Source organism: Melanotaenia boesemani, chromosome 10 (genome assembly GCF_017639745.1).
Source record: "Melanotaenia boesemani isolate fMelBoe1 chromosome 10, fMelBoe1.pri, whole genome shotgun sequence".
NCBI classification, from domain to species: domain Eukaryota; kingdom Metazoa; phylum Chordata; class Actinopteri; order Atheriniformes; family Melanotaeniidae; genus Melanotaenia; species Melanotaenia boesemani.
In genome coordinates, this window is record NC_055691.1 from 1,411,051 (window position 1) to 1,436,055 (window position 25,005).

The 25,005-nt window shown below is 40.0% G+C and overlaps 1 protein-coding gene across 1 annotated transcript in view; it reads right to left on the bottom strand.

The window, feature by feature from the left end:
• Nucleotides 1–323: 323 nt before the first annotated feature.
• The window catches only part of LOC121647042 (hyaluronidase-4), a 45,333-nt gene continuing 20,651 nt past the window's right edge, over nt 324–25,005 (bottom strand). The window contains exons 2-4 of the mRNA XM_041996180.1: nt 12,930–13,919; nt 11,652–11,741; nt 324–860 (exon numbers count right to left, since the gene is read on the bottom strand). Coding sequence (XP_041852114.1) covers nt 360–860; nt 11,652–11,741; nt 12,930–13,886 — 1,548 coding nt within the window. The 5' untranslated portion in view covers nt 13,887–13,919 and the 3' untranslated portion in view covers nt 324–359. The remainder of the gene's footprint in view (nt 861–11,651; nt 11,742–12,929; nt 13,920–25,005) is intronic.

A 25,005-nucleotide genomic window follows, 5' to 3' on the forward strand; every position in this document is an offset into this window, starting at 1 on the left:
ACCATACCAGATACAAAGAGACATTTTCTTTCTTTCTTCTCTTAAATAGAATAAATTTGCCTACTTCTGATCCTAAATAAATCTCCGTGGGGTTTCTTTAAAATTGGGGTTTGATTATTTATGAGTTTAAATAATTTGTCTTGACTTTGAGCATCTTATCTAACCTCTTGAACAGTAAATGATCTTTTTTGATAACTGAATGGTTATTTTTCACACATCCTGATGAGCATGCTTATGATTAACTCTTAGCATAAAGTCACACTAATGGCAACACAGAGCCTCGGATAAAATATTATAGTGAAAATTAATTGGAAAGTAACATCTGTACACAACCACATTTAATTTGGCCTTTCTTGTCGTTATACAACCACCTTTACAAATAAAAAGTCCAACATGATCATAAATAGGATCATATGGTGACTGCAGCTGGTTGACATTGCAGCACTCTCCCTACTTTCATATTGTCCACTCTGCTCATCTTCCCACTCTGTCCTTCTTCTTTCCCGTTCATCTTCCTCATTTGTCCTCCACAGTTTGTCGTCCTCTCTCACTTTGTTGATGCTGTCACAACTGTCTCCCTCATGACCTTCATAGCAATGGCAGCGAAACCTCTGAGTCAGCAGTTGTAGTTCGTACTGCAAGGGCCATCCAGTAACAACAAAGTCTCCATCTCCAGAAGGATTAATTTGGTAGCTGTCAGCGCTCAGGTGGAGGTAATGGCGGGCACGGGGGTCACGGCGAATGCAGCGGCCATTGCCCTGGCACAGGAAGTCACTGCAGATTTCAGCAGCCCGTGTCACATTGATGATGTACTGACCCAGGCGGTGGTTCAGGAAAGACTTCACCATAGAACAGTTATGCTGTAGAAACAACCCAACAATCGTTATGACATGATGTATATTTTAATAGCTTCATTTAACATATATAGAAATATTTTAACTTGCTAAAATAGCAAGCTGTAAAAAAACAGAAACTTATGAAGCCAGGTCATCTATCTATCTGTCTATCTATCTGTCTGTCTGTCTGTCTGTCTGTCTGTCTGTCTGTCTGTCTGTCTGTGTGTGTGTGTGTGTGTGTGTGCTGGCCAGTGTCAGAAAGCTTGGTCTCAGTCACAGGTCATGGGTCTTACAACATGACAAAGACCCAAAACACAGCTAAAAACACCAAGAATGGCTAAGAGGAAAACATGGACTATTCTAAAGTGGCTTCTATGAGTCCTGACATAAATCCTATTGAGCATCTTTGGAAGGAGCTGAAACATGGCGTCTGGAAAAGGCTCCTTCAAACCTGAGACAACTGGTTTGCTTATGAGGAGTGGATCAAAATACCTGCTGAGAGGTGCAGAAGTCTCATTGACAGTTACAGGAATCGTTTGATTGTAGTGGTTGCCTCAATGGCAGTTAAATTATGTTCTTTAATTATTTGTAAAACGTTTTCTATGAGGGGCTGTTTGAGGCATTATTCAGAATTACCTGCTCACAGACACGTGAAATTATACTGAAACCATTCACACACTATGGTGAAACCTCTCATATATCCTACTGAAATCATGTATAGTGTATAAGAGCATTTCAGTATAGTATATGAGAGGAAATTTCAGTATAGTGTGTGAGAGGTGTTACTATAATGTGTGAATGATAACTTTTTAGCGATATGTGAGAGGTTTTTCCAAATGTAGATGTTTCCATTACCTTTTTTTTATTGCAGTATTTAGGTTTTGCGAAATTTTGATCATTCAACAGTGTTCATAGTCTTGAAATGTTATCACTACAATAAAATGAATGAATGAATGAAAAATACTTTATTAATCCCAAAGGGAAATTCAATATTGTAGTAGTAGTAATTTTTTAGTAAAACAATCACATTAATTAATTAAGGGCTTTGTTCTTCAGCCTGATAGCTGCTGGAAGGAAGGATCTTCTGTATCTCTCTGTCTTGCATCGGACTTGAACAAGCCTCCCACTGAACACACTCTGTTGTTTCGTCACGGCGTTGAGCTACTACAATTGCTGCTGCCACCTAGCGGCGCATTCTAGAATGAGTGAAAACATGAGTGAAAAAAGAAAGACTTGTGAGAGATCAATCACAAAAGGCCTTGCAGGCATTAAAGAAAGACCTGGAACAACAAAGTTGGAATGAGGTTTATGTAAATGATGTAAGAGGAAAAATTACTTATTTAGAAGCTTTTTAAAATGAACTACAAATAACTGTCTTCCAAGCTTATGCAAACCTCTTCCCCAAACCTCTTTCAACAGCCCCAACCCAAAGAAGATCTGCACCAGAACTCACGAGGTGGAAGAGGAAGCTTTCTAATGCCAACATCTTATAAGCCTTTTATGGGCTGAATGACAGATTCTCCTAATTTGAACAACATTTCCACAGTGGAAATTATTGCAGTGCAGGAACACATGAAAAGCCTTGAGATACAGAATAAAGTGACAGATGACACCAAGAAGAAGCTGAATGACCAAAATGATGCACGTGAGGAGAAACAGGAGGAAATGGAGCGATACAGCCGGCGGTGGAACATTCGTCTGCTTAATCTTCCAGAGCACAGTAACAAAAAGTGATGAATATAATCACCCCGATTATCACAAAGGAAAAGAAAAGATTTTAATTTGTTATAGATACTGTGCACAGAGCTGGACGAGCGAGAAATGAAAACAGCTCACGCCCATTATCATACAATTCACTATGCTCACTTTCCGGCACAAAGTATGGAGGGCTTCTCTCAGCTCCGATGTGATGAAGAAAAATAAACTCAGGCTGGCAGAACATCTCACCTACACGGAGAAACAATGCAGAAACAAACTGTCAAACAAGCCTGTGACGAAGGAAAAGAAGAGCAGATGGACAGGTCCGGTAGCCAACATTAACGGCTTAAGACACACCGCATAAAAGGTCTCTAACAGATCAGTAAGGTAATCTAAATACCCCAGGTTTACTATGAAAGAAACCTCATATTAACAAGGTCTTTATACTATATCAGGTTTATGGTGTTACTATTTAAAATTAGTCATAACTAATTTAAGTTCACTGTGACACTCGTTTATTTTGAATATAATGTTTGAAATACATACAGGTTCACCGGGTAACATGTTTATAACCAATAATAACCTTTCTTACCTTAAGAAGGTATACGTCACTTACTGTTCATGTGTAAAAAGATTGTGATAACATAATTACTCCTTCATGTGTAATTTAGGGCAATTTACGTTAGTCAAATAGTCAAATAACCAACTTTCCACAGTGGTACAACCACTGGCTTGTGTGGGCAACTGGCTCACTTAATTTATTTAAAAAAAAAAAAAGGAAAAATGAGTCTAAAGAATTTTACTAATGGTGCTCAACATTTAGTTTCCCCTTTTGAGAGTATCTACCTCAAGTGTTGATATCCTAGAACTTTACAAGTTTCTAGTTATGTTAATAGACATCCAGTTCACTTTATTTTTTCCTTTTTGTTTCCTTCCTTTTCTTACATGGCACACTTACAGCTTAGTTCTTTAAAAATATCCCATAATGTTAGAGGTATACGTGACAACACCTAAAGAAAATTTATTTTTATTTTCTTTAGATGAAAAAATGCTGACTTGATTCTTTTACAAGGAAGTCATTCGAGGAATAATGATGTGAAATTTTGGAAAACACAGTGGAGTGATCAGTGTTGTTTTTGTCATGCCTCTCAACAGTCAGCAGGTGTAGCCATTCTCTTAAATTAAAATACAAGGGAGCAATATGATGATCTTATAGAGTACCGATAAGAACAATCCAACATTCGAGATTTAAAAGCTCTACATTTTTCTGTGAACAACTTTTAAGTATAGGTGTATGGCGATGTAAATATTTTTACTTCAGTTCATCTGCAGTAATGCAAACAGATCCTTGCAATCCAGGATTGACTTGTGGTTGAAATCATCTTCATGTTTACAATTGTTTCAGAGTCCTCTCATGATTTTGCCCACAAATTGATTACAATTCATTTAGTAAGCAATAAACAAAATGAAGAAATTTACGTTGTTTTACCTGGAAAATAAATAATGATTTATTAAATGATGGTATGTTTTGTAAAATAGTGAAAAAATAGCAGAACAGTTGTGTTGGGATACCAAAATGAATCACACACAGAAATGGGAATTTTTTAATTCAAAGTAAGAGAAATTTTAAAAAATTACAATAAACAAATCAGTATTATAAATGAATTAAAGACATTTATGATAATCTATCAGAGGAAGACTCTGGCTGGAATGAGGAGTTTTTTAAGAGCACGGTCTGACCCGGTGAAGGACTAACTTGCTTTGGGTGATGCTCCAGCCGATCTCAATGACCTGATTTCTCTTCCCATCAGACTCGACAATCAGATGCGAGAGAGAAGACCTGAAAGGAGGTCTCTCTCATTTCCCCCATCCTGGTTGCCTTTGATGTGCCCCTCTCCTGGTACCGTCAGGAGGTCCAACCCATTGTAGGATCCGTCTGCGGACTTAGGGGAGTCCCCCATGCAGCTGGGTCGCACCGTCTCACCCCTGGGGACGGGTGCGACCCGGGTTGATTCCGGGGCTGAGGCCAACTTTATTTATCATGATTTTGTGACTAAGTCTAAAATTCCTGTTGTTGAATTATCCAGTTCTCGTATTATCAAAGCTCTTGGCTTTTAATAAACTTTAAACAAAATAAGTCTCATTTTGTTTTTGCTCTCATCTTCACCCAACCGGAGGCCTCTCTTCAGTTCATTGTAGAGGAGGATGCATCTGAGATTGGGGTTGAGGCCATGCTGTCCCAACGTTTTGAATATGACCAGAAACTTCATCCATGTGTCTTTTTCTCCAGACAGTTATCACAGGCAGAACGCAACTATGATGTGGGCATCTGTGAACTGCTGGCAGTTAAGCTCACCCTGGGAGAATGGAGTCATTGGCTGCAGGGAACCAGGTATCCATTTACTGTGTGGACCGACAGCAAGAACTGATCATACATTCAAAGTGCTAAAAGACTGAATTCCTGTCAGGCCCGATGGTTTATGTTATTTGGTTGTTTTGACTTCACAGTTGCCTAAAGAACTGGGTCTCCCAACATTAAGCCTGATCCTCTGTCCCATCCGTTTTCTGTCACAGATTCATCTGAGACTGACTCTACTGTGTCATAGCAACTCTTCCATGGGATATAGAAGAGAAGGTATGGCAGTCTCAGGCATTGGGACCAGACCCTGGTACGGGACCTCCTGATCACGTTTGTTCCGATGGCTGTAAGAACTCAGGTGCTACAATGGGGACACTCATCCCATCTTGCTTGCCATCCTGGTGTTAACAGGATTCTCTCTTTCCTTCAGAGGACTTTTTGGTGGCTCACTATGATGGCAGATATCCGGTTTTTCATGCTGGCATGTACAGAGTGCAACAGAACTAAATTCTCCCACCAACTTCCAGCTGGGAAATTACAACCTCCACCCGTACCTCATTGACCGTGGTCACACATCGCCTTGGACTTTGTGATGGGTTTATCCCGTTTAAAAGGTGAGTCAGTTATTGTAACAATCGTGGACTGCTTTTCCAAGGCTTCCTACTTTATAGCACTTCCAAAGCTCGAGTGTTAATTTTATCAGCCGTTTTTAAATTTAATCTCAGTTTTGGTCTAATTTTAATCGCGCTTATTTGTTTTTATCACATTTAGTTTTCTTTAGTCAAGTTTTAGTCGAGCATTTTAGTCTTTATTTTAGTCCAAGACAACAATTTTATTTGTCCAGTTTTAGTCAACAAAAACTGTCAACATTTTAGTCTAGTTTTAGTCAAGACAATCATTTTACCCTTTTACTGTTTTTGTCAGCAGATAATATTGAACATTGTTAGTAGTATATTACATTGTCAGTAGTATGTAGAACATTGTTAAATAAAGTTTAACATTGTTAACCTACATTTAACAATCCATTTAAAACTCATACTTAAAACATAACTATCCTATTTTATGCAGAATTACAGGCGTTTTTATGTTTACATGGATGTATTTATATTAATATTGATGCCAATTCAGATCAAATGTCCTTGTGATGGTAACAGACCAGCATTTTATGTCACCAAATAACAACATTGGGATACAAACTTCTGGAGCTGTGGTTCCCAACCTGTTTTTAACTTGGAACCCCATTTAGATATCACAAAACTCTGGTGACCCCAGACATTCAAAACACAATTTCACTTACTTTTACACCACATTTTGGTGTTTTAATGTATGAAAATGTAGGTCAAAGTTGTTTTATTTTATCTAGATTATTTAATTTTATCTAGATGAGTCTTAGTTTTTAGTTTGCATCCATGTGTAGCTGCCCAGGTGTTTTGTGTGAACTATAGTTTGCTTGCAGCTCCTAGATTAGCTCGTACTTCTGTCTGCTTTCATTAAACTTGCAATCCAACTGAAAACATAGTTGCCCGATCAGTATAACGTATCTAAGTTCGCATAAATTAAACTTCACACACAATTCTGACAACAAGTGGCCACTATGGCTACATGCTACGAAGCTAGTAAGTTAGCCAACATTAGCTTGCGGTCGGTTTAACGTTGTTGTTGGAAAATTACAGCCGCTGGTTAAATGTAACGTTATAAACAACCACCACCAAACTTTTTGTTAACATACCACGATGTCTTTGTGGAGAACTGTGTCTTCATGTTTGTTGTGTTTTTTCCAGCTACATTTCCAGACCACATTCCTTCCCTTCACTAAAATTAAGCATAAGTTTTGTTTTTTTTTTCTCTACTTCATTGTAGCAAAAATTGGTCCATATCCACCGTGAATCCACCTCCTGTCTGTCCCGTGTGTTTGTTCACCTGCCCGCTGCAGGTTTGAAAGGGTGTGTGTGTGTGAGTCACAAAAGAGCCGAGGAGAAGGAGAAAGAATTTGACAAAATCGTAATTATAATAATATAATTTTAATCTCGTCTTTATTCCTGAACTAAAATGTCCATAGATTTTAGCCCAGTTTTTATTTATTGAACTACATTTTTGTCTTGTCTTTATTAGTCCACGAACATGCATTCTGATTTAGTCCCAGTTATTGTTTATTAACGGGGGTTTTAGACTCATCTAGTCTACTTTTTGTCTGGTGAAAAATGTGCATTGACGAAAATATTTTCGTTTAGTTTTCATTAACGAAATTAACACTACTAAGCTCCCTTCTGCTCAGGAGACTGCTCAGCTGCTTGTGGGCCAGGTTTTGAGACTTCATGGAATCCCTTCAAACATTGTCAGTGACTGGGGCCCCCAGTTTACCACTCAGGTATGACATGCTTTTAGTAGGGCCCTGGGGGCCACAGTAAGTCTTTTCTCTGGTTTTCATCCACAAACTAAAGGGCAGACGGAACGCCTTAATCAGGAGCAGGAATCCACTTTACGTTGTGTTGCTGGCTCTAACCAAGCTTCTTGGAGTAAACACCTCACCTGGATTTCTGGTGGGATGTGCCCAGAACACCTCACCAGGGAGGCGTCCAGGAGAGCACTCCTTCCGTTCCATTGTATTTTGTCTTATTTATGTTGTTGCAAATATTTCCATTTTATTCTATTTATTATTATATTTTGCATTGACTGGAAAACTTAGTGATTTGGTTGCACTTTTTGTTGCAATGACAAATAAAGTTCTATTCTATTCTATTCTATTCTATTCTATTTACATAAATCTATAATCTCAAACAAATCACTCTATTTACAGTATTTGATTAATAAAAAACATAATTTATTAAAAAGATTTATTTAAGTCCAATGGCCAGCTACTCAGTTATAAGGACTTTCTTGAAAAAAAGACTCAAACCAGAAGTGTAACTCATTTGTTTTATGGTTGCAGTACATTTAGGAAAAAAATTGAGAACTATGTATTGTGAAAACCAAATACATAATCAACATAGAAGGGAATAAACATTGTTACTTATTTTAAATCCAAAGAAAATTAAGATAATAAAATTTACATTTTATTAGGAAAATTCCACATCCATAAAAGTGAATTTCAAAACTCAGCTCCCCTATTTAACCTGGGTTTGATTGAAGTGGATTATTACTTTAAATCTCTAAAACCAAATAAGAAATGTCAATGATTGATATTCATTCAGAGGTTTTCAACCAATAAACCGTCACAAATACTGTTTTCATAAAATATTATTATTACATTACATTACATAGAATATTATTATAAAGTCTGTCACACCATGTGTTCTTTTTTGTGTATATATTTCAATTTATTTTATTTTTCCTCTTCATTCTCTTCCTTTCTTCGTATACATATTGTACAACTGAATTGGAATGGATGTTCACTTTTCATTATCTGCTCATTGTTTGTCAACTTTGAATAAAGCATTTATTTAAAAAAAAAAGACAACTTTGTGTACACCTTCTTACAAACAAGACATTACAGTCATTTAGCAGATGCTTTTCTTTAAAGTGACTTACTTCTGAGAGTAGGCTATCCTTAAAGGTGTTGCCCAAGGACCCAACGATCTGGTTTTAATATATGTCCCCTGTGGGATTTTAACTCCGGTCTTAGGCTGAACTGCCAACTGAGCAATACAGCTGTGTAACTATACAATGCTGCCACCTGGTGACCAAAGAAAATATAGACAGATGTTTATACAGATGTACTTATTGTGAAAAATTGTGAAAGTAAAAGATCAGCTGATTGTAATGATATAGACGTACTAGTGAAGAACATAATAGATTATCTTACTATGTAATTGATCATTTTCAACAGGAATATTTCCTGAAAAGATTAAAACAACTAGTATCTTTCCTGTCACAATTTTCAAAAATATTAATTTATTTATTGCCAGGCTGAACAAATTCCTTGATTTTATTATATTTATTTATTTCATTATATTTGGAGTAGCAGTTAATATGGTTTCACCGACCGACCGACCGACCGAACAATCAAACTTTATTTGTATTTACAACAGCTACGTGCAATAATAAGAGAATAAAAACAACTAAAAACAGGTTAACAATAACAGTTTAGACAAAAATAAAACATTTTCAGAGTAAGTTAGTGTAAGACAAGAGTCACCATGTAGTTAAGTACCAAATGCAAGTCTAAACAAATAAGTCTTTAGCTTAGTTTTGAACAAAGGCAGATCTGTGATGGTCCGCAACTCAAGTGGCAAAGTGTTCCAAAGTCTGGGACCGGCTACAGCGAATGAACGGTCGCCCCACTGCTTGCAATTGGTCCTGGGGACCTCCAGCAGGTGTTGGCCTGCAGAACGCAGGGCTCTGCTGGGTTTATGTGCAAATAACAGTTCACATAAATAAAAAGGTGCAAGTCCATGAATGGCTTTAAAAACAAAGATTAAAAGTTTAAAATAAACTCTGGAGTGTACCGGGAGCCAGTATTTATTCTTTGCCTGCCAGTATCTTGCGCCTGGCTGTGAGGTGCTGGATTATTTCAGGGGCCTCTTTGCACAGCCTGAACCTGGGGTCCTGCCTGATGTGGCACATCTGAGCCTCAATTGTCCTGGTCCTCAAGGCTTGCTCCTGTGCTGCCATGATTAGCGCCTCTGTGCTGTCCTTCATTCTTGCCCTCTCCAGCCATTGGTAGGGCTTGTTAAGATTCACCACTTCAGCTCTCTGTCGGTGTTACATCCCATGCAGGGGCGTGTCCTCCATGATGGTGCTCCATTTCATTCTCCTCCAGGTTGCATTGCCTGAGGCAACCACTGAGTTCCTTTATCCCTTGGGGACATCTTTGTGATGTATTCATGGAGCCTAGATGTTTCATCTTGGATAGCGGTCCTGATGCTCACTAGTCCTTGGCCTCTGTCTTTGCGTTTAGTATATAGCCTTTGGACACTGGATTTGGGGTGGATCTGATCACTGGCATGGCATAGCTGTTAACTGCCTGGATCTTGTTCTTGCCATTCTTGCTGACTTCTCAGGACTTGTCTTACTCGTTGCAGATATTTGGCTGTGGCAGCTGTTCTTGTGGCTCTTTTAACCACTGTGCTTCACAGTTATGTGATGGCTCCTTCTCCCATATGTTTTTCCAGTATTGTTCAGTCTCCAGCCTTGGTGGGTTAGCGTGTGTGGTATTACCCTGCCACTGGGAGTACAATTAAGCTGGGTTAGTGGAGAACAGCTGGTTTTATGGTCTCTATTTCTCTTGTGTATCTCATCAGTCATGCAGCCAATGCTTGGAGTCTTTGTTTGGCAGTTTCCAGAGCTGCAGTTTGGCAGTTTCAGGTATGGACATCTGGCTATACCCCTTTTGTGGTTGTACAGTTCTGGAGATCTGATGATTGACTAACTTCCCTATGAGTTGCTTTAAGCTTCCAACCTCCTGCTCTATGGTGTCTCTTTCGTGCCCTTCATATTGATGTTATGTTGGCCAGGCATTTCCAGGACTACTGTTGCTGTACTGTACATCAACTCAGTGGTTTCAGTGATGGCCGCAGTAGGGATTGTTCTTATTGTTGCATTCACATCAGCTAGAAGACTTTCTGGTGGTACGTCACTCATTCCTGCTGGTTGGTGTTGGGGTTGATAGGTTTCTTAGCCATGATCTTATCTTTCAGGTCAGTTGCTCTCTCATTCTCACTGAGGGGGAGTTGATGTTAACTCCCCCTTCTGACCTATTGCCCTGGTTCCCCTTGCTGTAGCATTAGCATGTTGTATCTCTTCAGTCTCTAACTGTGATAGTAGTTGCTGTTTGAAGCTGTTGGAACACTGAGCTACGAGTTGTCTCATTGTCAGTGTAGAATATGGGGTTAGAAGTATCCATATATTCCACATTCTCTTCATGTAGCCCTGCTCACTAGGGTTACTGGAGTAGCAGCATTCCAACAGTGCCTTGTTCACATCACATGTCTAGTGGCATCTTTATTTTACTTCAGTAGCCCAATTCCCACCATAATATCCTGGGTCCTCAGTACCTGATATAGACCTTGTTTGACTGGGCGATGTCTGAGCCAATGAGTCTCTCTGTTTGATTGCACTCGTGATAAGGTTGTTAGGCAGGTAAGATCTTGCCTAAGGACCCAACTAGAAGGTGTTAATATGTAATATGGGGTGAATATTATACTATGGGATTCAAACTTTGGTCTCCAGCGTGCCAACTGCTCTGCCAACTAAGCTCTACAACTACTCAACATGTATGTATATACATGTATATATATATATATGTATATATATATATATATATATATATACACACACACACACACACACATATACATGTACGCTTCATATATATATAAATACAAATATAAATATATACATATATATATATATATATATATATATATATATATATATATGAAGCGTACATGCTTGTTAACCTAACCATGTGCATGTGTGCATGTGCACGATGGTGGTGTGGAGTGAGAATGTAACTGAGCTTTGTGGTGTTTGGCTGACGGAATAGTTTATAACAAAATAATAGACGGAGACATCCCGTTTCGTGGGGCTCATGGTCTTTTTTTTACCCTGGAACTACACATCCCTTCTCCCACCTTCCTTTTTATGCCTCCCTATGTCTTTTTTCCTTAATAGCACTAATTTACATCAGAACAGGTAGCTGATGAGGTGATGTTGAGCTGTGGGGGACTTCACCCTCACAAAATATTTTGCAGCTTTGGTCAGGTGGCTAGTTTTCAGGTATGACAGAGGGAGTCAGCGGGCAAAAAAAAAAAACCCACCTTAGAAGAGGTCAGGTTCAGATCCCCCCAGATGACGAATCCTGCAGCTCCCAGAGCAGCACTTTCTCCAATAGTATGGATCAAGTCTTTCTGTGTGGGAAAAAAACAGCCAACAAGTCACATCCATTAGTAACACAAAACAAAGACTTGTAACCATGACAATTAATTTTCCAAATCTGTGATTTTGATACTAAAGTTATGTTCAAAGTGAAATTATGATGTTTATTTCCAAAACAGCTCACAACAAAAACAGAACATTTGCTGCATTTGATTTTCCATGTATTTCTACTAGATAGCAGAAGTGGAAAATTTCACAGTGTGACCATTTTCACATTGAGTAAACAGACTGTTGGAAAAATTAATATATTTTACTGTCCTTAATAAACATATTTATGAAAATGTCATTACTTTGATGTTGAGTAAAAATAACAACAAAGAACATTACAGAGAGGAAAGAGACCGAGTATTACACAAGTGTTCCTTTAACCTTTAATGTAGGGTCAAAGAAAAATTCCGACTACTTCTACAGGTGTATGGACTTTAACAATAAACCAACACTTGTATTTGCTTCTTAGTCAAAGCGACTCTTATGACTTAGATTTTAAACTAAGGACTATGGGTCACGGCGTATGGTGCATGTGTTTTGGTGCATGTGTTTTGCAGAGATTATTTAAGTGAATTTTATGTAGAGCTGGATCTTCCAATATTGAGCACTTGGTAACGCTCTGAAAAACACCTTTAAAAAAACCTTTAACTTAAAGCAAAGTCAATAAAAGAGCTCACATAAAGAAAAGATTGAACATCCTCCGATCTGTTATCAGGAAAATTCAATTATTAAATCACAGGGATAATTAAAATAAGAGCAAAATATTAAAATTCAGTGCATAGATTTGAAACCTGAGTTTTTATTTTATTTTATTTTATTTTATTATTATTTTATTTTTACCCCCATTTCTACAAGAGAAATAGGGGCAAAATGGTCCCACCTTCAAGGTAAGTCAAATCATCTTAAACTGGACATGCCTTCAATTATCACCATGGAGTCTGCAGCAGAGAGCATAAACTTGAACTGCATAAAATGATGCAGCAGCCTGGACTGGAATCATCAGACCTTTGAAATTATTTACCCAAAGGAATAACTGAGTAAATGACCCGAACAAGGACCTAGGTATTACTTACAAAGTGTTTAAGAAAAAGGTGGGGGAATTTGTCTGTACAGTAGAAACAGGATAACATAATAATGTACTTAATACTAAACAGAAAACACTGTCATCTTACTGTGGTCAGGAAGGCCAGGGCATCCTCTCGGTAACCCAGCCTGAGGTACACGTAGGTGGGAAGGTCAAACTCCTTTGAGGTCAGTGAGGCAATACGGAGCGACTCTCTGATCCTGTGCTGGGAGAACTGAAGGTTGCTGATGCTGTCTGTGTGACTTTTCCTGATCGCCACAGAAGGAAACAGTGCTGTGCTGCTGTTCCACAGCCATATTAGCTCATCATTTCTCACCCTCTCATGCAAGGGGCAGAGACCAGTGTAGTTCTTCTCATGCAAGTTGTAGTTGTGACAGTCAGGATAGAGGTAGAAACCCCAAAGGGCATTGGGACGAAGCCGTGTACCTAACTGGATTGTCTGCTGCATGAACATCTTGGCACTTTTCTCAAACCGCCGCCTAGCCAGCTCTTCCACCTGAGCTGCAGTTACATTAACATATGCCTTCATGGTCAACTCCTTGGACTTCCGCCGGTAGATGTCCTTCTTGTGCCAGTTACGACTCCACTGAGGCCGCCAGAACTCCCAGTCAATGACAGCTAGGCCCCGGAAGTCCTGTGCTGGGATAAAGTGAGTGATGTCCTGATAAGCTTTAAGCAGGTGCTGGTCCAGGCTACAGTTTTGAGGCAACCCGCCATGTATGGCGCTACCGTGCGGAGCGTAGTAGGGATAATTGCCTAGCCGGTTGGCATAAAAAATGGTGACGTTCTGGCCTGTCCAATCAGCACGTGGGCTTCCTTGGATGTGAAATAGGCGGTCAAGATTGGTCGTGATGTTGTACTTGATAGTACACATGTCAAATGGAGCATTCCAGGCGGCAATGAAGGGTTTCCGACTAATTAGGGGCAGTTTTGCAGGTTTCTGACCGAAGGCAGCATAGAAGAGCAGGAACAGCCAGGAGCAGGTGAGTGTGACAGGTGCAACGTTGTGGGAGGAGAATGCCCTGCCCACTGGCATCACAAGCATTCTGGGGTTCAACAGTTGCTCGAGCCAGTCATCCTGAGAAGAGAGATAAGTTCAGTTCAGCTTTATTTGTACACAACACTTCAAACAATGTCATTTCAGGGCACTTTAAAGAAAAATAAATTCAAGCCAGTTCATAATAAATAATAGCCTAGTTACGGAAAACCAACAGACTGCATCAAATCTCGACTTCCTGCGCATGCAAGAGGTGAAGGTGCAAAGGAAAAACTCAGTTTTAAAAAGAAAGAGAAAACCTCGAACAGAGCCAGTGTTTTCGTCAACGATGACGATGACGAATTTATTTCGTTGACAAACCTTTTTTTTCATGATGATAACAAGACGGTGACGAGCTAAAATGGCTCTCTGATGACGAAAACATTAAGAGTGTTTGTGAGATTTCGTTGACGAGACGAGACGAAAATGTTCAAGGGCTGATTGTCCGACATTAAAAAAAACAACATTTCTGCCTGTTGTGAGCAAATCTGTCAATCAACAATGCTGCTGCACCTTGGCCACGCCCATCACCTGACATGCAGTTCATTCATATGTGAACGTTTCCCATTTACACAGGGGGATCCTTCTTCTCCAGGGCTGAAGCAGCCTTCTCTTCGGGGTGAACTCCCTCCTCTACACTTGTTAAAGGGGTGAAACACAAGGAAAGGAAGGCAGCGGTTTTGCTGAGAAACGACTTTGTTACAAGACCTTGTTCATACTTTTTACACCACTTCTCCGCTCTCTTCACTCCCGATGCGCGTTTCCCTCAGCGTGCACGTTCATTCACGCTCACACACGCACTGAGCTGGCTAACCCACACACACAGCAGTTAGACACATCCCATAACACACAGATGAATCATGGCGGCAGCGTGGATGAAGGGGTTTGGTTGAAGTGATGAAACGATATATGGACATATTTTAACTATAATCCATCATAATTCCACTGGCAGACCAGGTCACGTTGAGCATGTGTTCTTCATCCTTTGCTCATATTTTGGACGTGTGTGTGTGTTCAGGGTGGAGTTTTACACTTCAGAAAATTCTCAGAAATAAAGCCACAGTTACCAAAGTAAGGATGTTGTTGCTCTTTGCTTTTTAGGAGAAATTGATTCCACAGTTAGAACTTTATTTGTACAAAGCATCACCCTAAGTAGATCAGAAAGTATCTGCTGTTGGTTGGAAACCTTCTAAGTCTAAAACATTCCTTTTAATTTTCTAATTATTGATGAAAACAACCAAACAACAAGCTCACAATGTGTTGTTATATGTTGAATTTATAGATCTGCTGTTTTCTTGTGTGACATGTTTGTATGATGAAGTCGGGCATCAATTCATGAAAAAAGGTGAAATACAGAATAAAAGTTTCTGCCCAGCAGCAGTTAAGTAACACAGCAGCATTTCATCCCTGTTGATGGGAAAGTCTCGGCTAAAGTCATCAGTCTGGTAAAGGATCTGGTTATTATGTAAAAGCATGAAGGTTAACTTCTTTTATCAATTACTTGTTATAGCCTGTCAACCTCGATTCCACTTTTTAATATGTATTATTGACCTAAATAAATTTGTTAAAAACTAATGTTTGTTAAAACTAATACTAAAATTAGACTAAAACTTTTTTGAGTTTTCGTCGACTAAAACTAAGATGCCTGCCAAAAACAACACTGGACAGCTCAGGAAAGGCAGTCATCTGACTCAAGTGGTTGGGATGGAGAGGACAGCAAGGAAAGACTAATACACAATATAATTTTTATATTAAGACCTGCTGAGAGAGGGGGTAATATGTTAATGATGCCAATGCTGTCATATGTTTATACCAAATGGCAACCTCAGACGGTGAATGTGAAGCCTATGTGGAAGTGCAAAAAATTGCAGTTCCCCCCTCATCCACTAGGGGCTCCAAAACAGAGCAAATCCCCATAGACTCCCATGTTAAAAAGACCAACTTCACAGCAGAAATAAACATGTTTAAAGCCTGGTACAAAAACCATTTTAGGATTAATAGGTCAAGTTTACCTTCATGACAACTGTGAGGGGGTGATTTTTTTCTAACCCATCCGTTTGGATGTTATTTAATCTTGAAATTCAGCATAATTAGGGGTGTGTCCTTTTGATTGATATGTATCCAATTTCCACTGTAAGTAGGGAGAGTGCAGCACAAACACGGTTTTTAGCCGGCTAACAGCGCGCCTTAGCTTTAGCCCGGATACCTTAGTTAGCTGGTTAGCTACCGTTAGATCGAGTTAGCTCGGTTAGCTCTTAGCTACCAGCAGCTAAGAGTTTGATGGACGTCAATCATCCACCCCACCTTCACAGTCCCCCTCTCAGCTCCACTTCTTTGCCCATTTTTTGGATTTTCTAGGAATGTCGACACACATGACGCCTGGGATTTCGTATTCCAGAGACCACCACGCGGTGTGAGGTGTGGGCGTCCCACTGGACCTGACAGGTTTGCTGGTACAGTCCCATCTACAGAAAACAGCTGACAACACGTCAGTGGAAGTTTCTGAAGAATGCTGCAGGTGACAGCCGAAACATGCCGAAAGATTGGCTATGCTCAAAACACCTAGCTTCCTGTCTGCTGAGGATTGGCTCCATCCACCACACCTTTGCCTCGTACCAGCTGATTGGTTAATTCCCTTGCCAATCATCAACGTTGCAGCCACGCTCTGGAGAAACATTAACCGGCTGCAGCTGTGGATTCTTTGGACAGAGAGTCTGCCCTTGGCTTGTGAACTTTGAGTCTGACTGTGTTGGATTTGGTGGTGTTTGATTAGTAGGATTAGTGTTTTCTTCCAACTGTGTTAAAACTATTTGGCTTTGTGTTTAGATTTTGGTTTACTGACTGATAGTCTTGTTTTCTGTTTTTTGGTAAGATTTAAAGCCCTTTTGGCTTCTCCTTTAGTTATATTTTGTTAGTTTATTGGTAAAAGTAGAATGTGTTGGGCTAGTTTAGGTTTGTAGTTGTATATAGTATTTTTGGTTAAATTTTAGATATTGGAGCTGCTTCACCTTTTGTTAATATATAGTAGAATAGTTGGCCAATTTTTTTGTTCACCCTTTTTGATATTCTTGGTTTTGCTTTTTACTGGGCTTGTTTTGAGTTGAATTTAGAAGATAGTTATTATTTTGGGTTTTTGATTTAAGCTGCTTCGTTACCCCCAACATGTGATTCACCACCACCATACAAAAAAATCTGTTAACTCCAGGTTTTACATCTGTCCACAGTTCAAATTTTTTTTGGTACGCCCTTCCTACCACTGTACTGGGTTGTAACTTACCATTACAGTAACTATGCCAGAAATTTTCCCATTTCTGTTGTTTACAATCTTTATTGTCACAGAACAATCCAATGCTACAAATATTTACTTTTAACTGACCTTCTCTCAGGTAAACTTCTATATGTTCTTCTAAATAATCTCTACCATGTTCTAGATCATAATGCAGAATTCATATATCATCATCTCACCAACCGTCTCCATGGTGATAATTTCTGTAATAAACCACCAGATGTGACAACTGAAGTTAAACAGCGACATTGATGAAGAAACTCTGATAAAACTGATGATCTGGATAAAAACATGTTTTTCCTTTTATCATTGACGTGTGTTTGTGCAGCAATGATGAAAGTCTTACAGCAGTATCACCCAAAGTAATTACCTGCTGATAAAATACATCATTAGCTACAAGTTTTTCTTCACTTTTTTAATTTTTTTCATGGTCAGTGCTTCTGTCTGGCACCTATCAGAACTGCTGTAGACATGCCCCTGAATAAGTATAGTACAGATCGGGGCTATTCAATTGGCGGCCCCCGGGCCTGGTCCAGCCCCTGAGCAATTTTATACCGGCCCTTAGAGTGTGCTGTAATTATTAAATATGGATAGTCTCCTATAGCGCATGCCTATGACTAATTGTACATTTTCTCATGCACAAAAGCAGTTATAGTATACCTCTATTAGATATATATTTTGGGGGGACGGCAAATGACAATCAAAAATTGGCTTTCGCTCTAATGGTCTCTTTGTCCTGGGAAGATGCTCCACTCTCCACATTGAGGAAATCTGGCCTGCAAATCACATAGGTGATGTCAGGCATTATTGGCTCATTGAAAAACAACTTTGCCACCAGGTTTGGTGATTTTAGCATCTCCAGTGAAATGATGTGATTTGTTAAGGTCCCTTTCTGTGTGAATGTTGAGGCAGACTTTGCTTTGAAAGGAAAAGAGCTGATAGCATCATTGGATGAGGGTGTTTTACAACTGGAAGTCATTGACATTCAGTCTTCAGACGACTTGCGAAAGTCATTGCATCAGGCAGGTTATGAAAAATTCTGGACCCATGTGGTCAGCCAAGAGACATTTCCACACTCAAGGGGTTTTGCACTTTTTCTTCTGACAATGTTTGGCTCAACACACACTCGTGAGTCATCATTCTCACACATGAATGCTATTAAATTACACAATCGCACATTGAAACATTTTTGTGAACACTGCTTGTGCATTGCCCTGACAACATATACACTTGACGTCACTGCTCTTACTAAGTCAAAAAATGCATTATGCGCTATGCATTTTGGTTTTGTTGGTGGAGATTAATTTGATGTTGCCTGTCACTTAAACAAGTGCAGTTTTAAATATGTGCACCTGGGGGCCTGCCTGGTGTGCTACATCTGGGTCTCAATTGCCCTGGTACTCAAGGCTTGTTCCTGTGCTGTCCTTCAATCCTGCCGTCTCTAGCTATTGGTAGGACTTGTTCATATCCATCATCCCATGCAGGGGCTTGTCCTCCATGATGGCTCTTCCATTTTATTACCCTCCAGGTTCCACTGCCTGAGACATTCACTCAGTGCTTCATCCCGTGGGGCCATCTTCATGATGTATTCATGGAACTTGGATGTTTAATCTTGGATAGTGGCCCTGATGCTCACTAGTCCTCGACCTCTCACGTTGCACTTAGCGCCTCTGGACACTGCATTTGGGGGGAACCCTCCATGCATGATAAACAGCTTCCGTGTTTTAACATCTGTAGTCTGAACTTCTTCCTTTGACCAGCTTTTTATCGCAGCAGGGTATCTGATCACTGGCAGGCATAGCTGCCATTGAGCTGACTTCTCAGGATTTGCCTTTCTTGTTGCTGATATTGCTGCCAAGGTACTGTACTTGTAGCTCTCCTCAACATCTAGTATCCTGCCCTCTAGGAGTACAATGCCCTCTGTATAGCCTACCTTCCCCCTTTTTTTTTAGCATTAAGCCAGATTTCTCAAGTCCAAATGACATTCCGATGTCCCTGCTGTAGATCCTTGTGGTGTGGATCGGTGAGTCAGTGTCTCGCTCACTCTTAGAGTACAGCTTGATGTCATCCATGTAGAGAAGGCGATGAGTCGGTATGATGTATCAGTCAGTATCCATAGCCAGACTTGTTAATTAATTGGCAGAGGAGATTCAGGCCTATGCAGAAAAGCAGCACGGACAGAGCATCTCCTTGGTAAATGCCAGATCTAATGAAGACTTGGGCATCTAGCTCGAAGTTGGCCTCAAGGGTGGTCTGCCACAGCCTCATTGAGTTTGCAATGTAGGCTCTTAGCGTGTTGTTGATCTTGTATAGCTTCAGCCATTCCAGGATCCAAGAATGTTGCATTGACTCATAGAGTTTCTGCCAATTAATCCAGGCAGTGCACAGATTTGTCTGTCTAGTTTTGCAGTCTCCAGCAACAATTTTATCAACCAGCAGCTGGTGCTTTGCCCCTCTGGTGTTTTTACAAATACTTTTCTAAGCCTTTTTCATGTATTGGTCAATGTGCCCACTTATCTTAGCCCTATGATGCCTCACCTGAGTTTTCATGTTGTGGTAAGAGAGGTTATTGGCCAATGGCTGGATAGGACTTTTCCCTTCTGGGGATCCTTCAGAATCAGTTCTGTTCACCCTTTGGGCAGCTATTTAGGGTCTGTTCATCTGTGCTGTTAGGCGCTCATGTAGAGAAAAGTCAGCTTCTTTAACCAGTAGGAATTGATCATATCCGGGCCAGGTGCTGTCCACTTCTGCATACCTGAGAGTTTTTGTTGGGTGTCTGCCACTGTGATATCAATGTCAATGTCAACTTTATTTATATAGCACATTTAAAAGCCAGTGGTCAACATGTTCATATCTTAAAATCGTAAAATTAATCCTGTCCCTCGAGGATTGATTTTGCTGCTCTTATATTGGTCCTTTTTTTATTAAGTTTTAATATTAAAATGTAACAATGGCACAGTAGCAATAGCTAATTGTTTTATTGACTGCATGTGCACTGTGGGTGCATCTGTGTGACATTACAACAGTGTTATGTTTTATCTCAGTGTTCTTTCCTCACTTCAATGGAAGCCAGCTAGAAGCCAAAGCTGAAAGAAGCTAGGCTTGACCACTGAGCTGATCTGCTTGTCTAATTGAATCGCCCCATCTATAATAACACCAAGATTCATAACCTGCTGTTCTATATAAGGTGCTAGTGGGCCAAGGGAGCTCTCAAGGACCTGGACCAAGTCAGGGTGACCAAACAGGAAAAACTCAGTTTCATTTTTATCCCTCATGAAGAGATTCCTTAGAATGGATCTTTAATGGCAAGTAAACCCGCACATCATCAGCGAAGCAGTGAAATGGAATATCATGCTTCCTAAATATCGACTCCAGGGGTAGCATATAAAGCAGGGGTGCCCAGCTCCGGTCCTCAAGGGCCACAATCATGCAGGTTTTCCTTATGTCCCTGCTCCAAAACCACCTGACTCAAATTGATAGGCTGTTGGATCTGCTTCATTTGAGTCAGGTGTGTTAAAGCAGGATACATTGGATATTCTGAGGGACAGCAGCCCTCGAAAACCAACTTTGGGCCCCCCTGATATACAGACATGGACAAAGTTGTTGGTACCCTTCTGTTAATAAAAGAAAAACTCACAATGCTCACAGAAATAACTTGAATCTGACTAAAGTGATAATAAATAAAAATTCTATTAAATTTTATCAATGTAAGTCAGACATTGCTTTTCATCCATGCTTCAACAGAATTATTTTTAAAAAATAAACTTATGAACTGAAGGCTACCAACAATTTTGTCCACGTCTGTAAAGGACGTCCAGAACTGACCCCCAGGGGACCCACAGGTCATAGTGGCCACCGAAGAGGAAAGTCTCAGTGCTGTGAAGAGGGTTAAAACCAGACTGAAAGGAATTCACCAGCATTGGCCCATTTTAAGAACTCTTGGAGCTGGTTAAAAACAACTTTCTCTAAAACCTTGGAAATAAAAGGGAGTTTAGAAATTGGCCTGAAATTAGAACTAAGGGATCCAAATCAATGGCATTGTTAGGCCTATTTTAGGGGGGCTGAGGCCACCCTATAAAATTCTTAAACCCTCCTAAATAATTTAGTGATTCAGTGTAGTTTCATTTTAAAGATTTTTTTCTTTTTTTTGTTTTTATTTTCCAAAGAATGCTGAAATATTCAATGGAAATTGTCTAGAATATGGGTTTTTGTTTGCCTTTAGAATATGTGTACTTAATTTCATGAAGATTGATGACATGCAGTGGCGGGGCATCATAAATAGGTGGTGCTCTCACTCAATTTTGCCCAAATAGTCCCAAGCACCCCAAAATTGGTAAATTTATGCATTCCTTTGGGAGGGTAAGAACATTTTGGTGTGTTTTCAAGCATGGTCAGGTCCCCAATAATGTGTTTGAGAAGAATAATAAGAATACAGAAAAAACAGTTTAAATAGGCCTTTACGCCGTCTTTGGTGCTCGGGCCTAATTAATTACAGACTTTGTAATTAATTTTGATTAATCGCATTTTATTTGCATAACAAAATTTGTCCTAAATGCAATTTTTTTTTTTTTTTTGTTATTTAAATCGATTTTAGGCAATGATTACATAAAATAATAGACAGCTCCAGCTCCAGCTGTTCTATAATTAAGATTCTGCAACATGTTACAGCATTTTTAACTTTTTAAATGTTGTCATCCACACTCTTCATTAATAAGAATTAATATCTGGCAGTAAACCAGGGTGGGATCAGTCAATGGCAACTTCAGTCTGGTCATGGAGCAGAGGCGATCATCTCCTGCTCTGACTGCAGCTTGAAGCTGGATGCTGCTTGAGGACCAAGCTTCTTCTGTGTTCTTCTGAACGGGGGACAGAGGGGCTTATGCAGCAGCTGCTGCTAACGGAGAAGAGTAAAATCCATGTTAAGTGTGCCTGTGTGTATGTGTGTAAGCCAAATTAGCCTTACCCAGATATTAAGTAATTTATATTTTTTTGAGTTAAAATCATCGCAATAGCTTCTATGTTAATTAATTTTAATATGCATCTTAAAGGGTCAGGCAGAGGGAGATGCTGAAGGAGAAAAAGGTCAGCAGTCAGAGGGAACGGGGGATCCAGAGCTGGATCCTGAGACAGATGAAGATCAAATTATTACAGAGAGAGAAGGAGCACAGACAGACCAAGAGATGATGAAGCTGCTGCAGCTTTAGTCATCTTTAGCAAGCATGCGATGACACAAACACATAAGAAGTGTTGTTGCATGGAAAAGCTACCAGACAACTAGCAAACAGGGAAACGTACAGATGATGGCATCTGCAAACGTGAATGCGATAGTAGAGAGAAGAGATTATCTCAGGCAATGTCACTATGTTATGGAGGCAGGGAGTCCCTTTTCATGGTCATGATGAAGGCACAAACAGCACAAACAGAGGGAATTTTCTTGCGTGCATGGAGCTTTTGAAGGAGTTTGATCCTTTTCTACAAAAACATAATCCCCCATCAAATGCTCAGTATATCTCACCAACATCCTAGAATGAGATGATTGACTGCTGTGCCCGAGAAGTTACTAGTCTTATTGGTCTGAAATGACAAATTCCAAAATCTATACCATCATGGCAGATGATGAAAGGGATGATAAATCAGAGCAGTTGGCTGTTTGTGTCAGCTATGTGTCAGGAGGGACAGTGAAAGAATGTTTCCTAGCACTTGCAGAGATCAAATCATTTGATGCCCAGTTCATTGCAAATGAGTTGCAGAAGCAGATCCACAACACTGGTCTTGCAGAACTTTGGTGTGTAGCACAAACATGGTGCAGCTGTCATGAGTGGGTCCACTGGAGGTGTGCAAGCACATTTTAGAGGGCTCCATCCTGAAACTGTCTATGTGCATTGTTATGCTCATGAACTTAACCTGGTGTTGTGCCATACTGGACTGACAACAACTGAGTTGGTGCAACTTTTAAACACTCACTGGGCATGTCAGCTGCGATCAATCAGTGCAGTTCTTGAGACATTGTCTACCAATTTGGAGTGCTTTCTGCCATTGGGTCACCCATAGCTGTCTGTCTTAGAGCAAAGCTCTTTAAGTTCTCAGCAGTCTGTGCACTATTGATGTTTCATTCACTTATGCCGATAACTGAACGACTCCACAAGCGCCTTCAGAAAGAGACTTTAGACATGGCAGAAGCTTTGATCTGTAAACAAGCAGTATGTGACACACTTGCGGGCAAACGCACAAATACATTTGCCACAGAGCTGTATGACAGAACCAAAGCCCTGTGCCACACCCACAGTGTCCCTGAACCAGGTGCCAAGACAAGGTTTGAACAAAGGAAAATGGAGGATTTTGTGCTGGAGGCAACTGCAGGTTCACGCACCGACTCATTGAAAAGAGAGTTATTATTCCCTTGTGTGGATAGGAAGGCTGGTGTGCACAGGCAGAGCCTTGGTGGTGCTGAAGCACTTGCCCTTGCCGTTGGGGATGAAAAAGTGTCCTTTTTTTATCAGATTTATTCATATATATATATATATATATATATACTGTATGTGCCCCACTATGTTGATGCAATCATACACCCCTTACACACACATTCATGTGCGTGTACCTCCCACCGCTTCACCTGCCACTACTCAGGTAACGCTGAACTATTTCAAGGCACCTTTTGCTCCTAAGCTAAGCCTGATACCAAACAATTACCCCTGTTGTAAAGTAGCCTGTCTGTCTCATTACAGCCTGAACGGCTAAATCTGAATTAGCCGACTGCCTGCTTAATGAGCTTGGTGCTAGCCATGATCAGTGGTTAGGCTAATGCTAGGCTAAGTGCTCACTGCAAACGTGGGTATGTTTGGCTTTTTCTTACGTGAAGTTTTCACGACATATTCATAAACCACATCGCACAGCGTTCTCCGGTTGTCCATCTCTTTTGTCGCAGATTGTAATAATTTGACAAATCGTTTTTTTCTTTATTCCAAGCAGGATTATTCATAGCAGTCTATAACACTGTTGGCCTCAGCTTTTATCAACTGCAGCCTAGAAAAGAGAGATTAAGAAAGCAGAAGTTAGAGGAGCTACACCAGCAGCTCAGGGAAGCAGATCTCTGCTGGCCTGGATGAAGCCATCAAGCAGCAAGGAGGATGAGGAGGAAGATGATGAAGGAGAAAGGCCAGAGCCAAGACCAGAGTCATGTTAACTGTTTAAGGCCTTTTAATAATCAATAATAAATAATAATTTCTTACATTTCTATAGTGCTTTTCTAGACACTCGAAGCACTTTACAATGATTGAGGGACCTCAGATTTTTTTAAATAAACTCTTTCACAGATTTTATTGAAGCCTGTAAACGTGTCCACAATGTGGTTTGGCAGCCAAATCTGGTACAAGCTATATTGGCCCAGTACATTATTCTGTAGCCTCACAAATATAAGTTGTTTCCATGTTAGGCCTTGGAGAATTCACAGTTATCTTGCAATTATTGTAGGCTAATAATGAAATGTTGACCATCATAAATAAACAGAGTTTGTCTGCAGAACACAGCTAGTGGTGAGGAATTGAAGTCAGACTATGGTGGTTGCAGACCGGTGTTAGTCTTCGTGGTGTAATGCATTGACTCTTGTCACTAAGCAGTCTTACTCAAAAATGCATCACTCTATTCTCTCTACTGTCCCACAGTAGACCTTCTAACAGCATGGAGGATGAGGAAGATAGGGACAGCAGTGTCAGATAAGTACCAGGTTCATGTACAGTAACATATTTCAATAAATTTACAAGTACATAAAACCTGTAATGTTTTTTTTTTCACACTATATTTAAACATAGGTTGCGATTTCACATGCTCCGCAAAGTGCCCTTT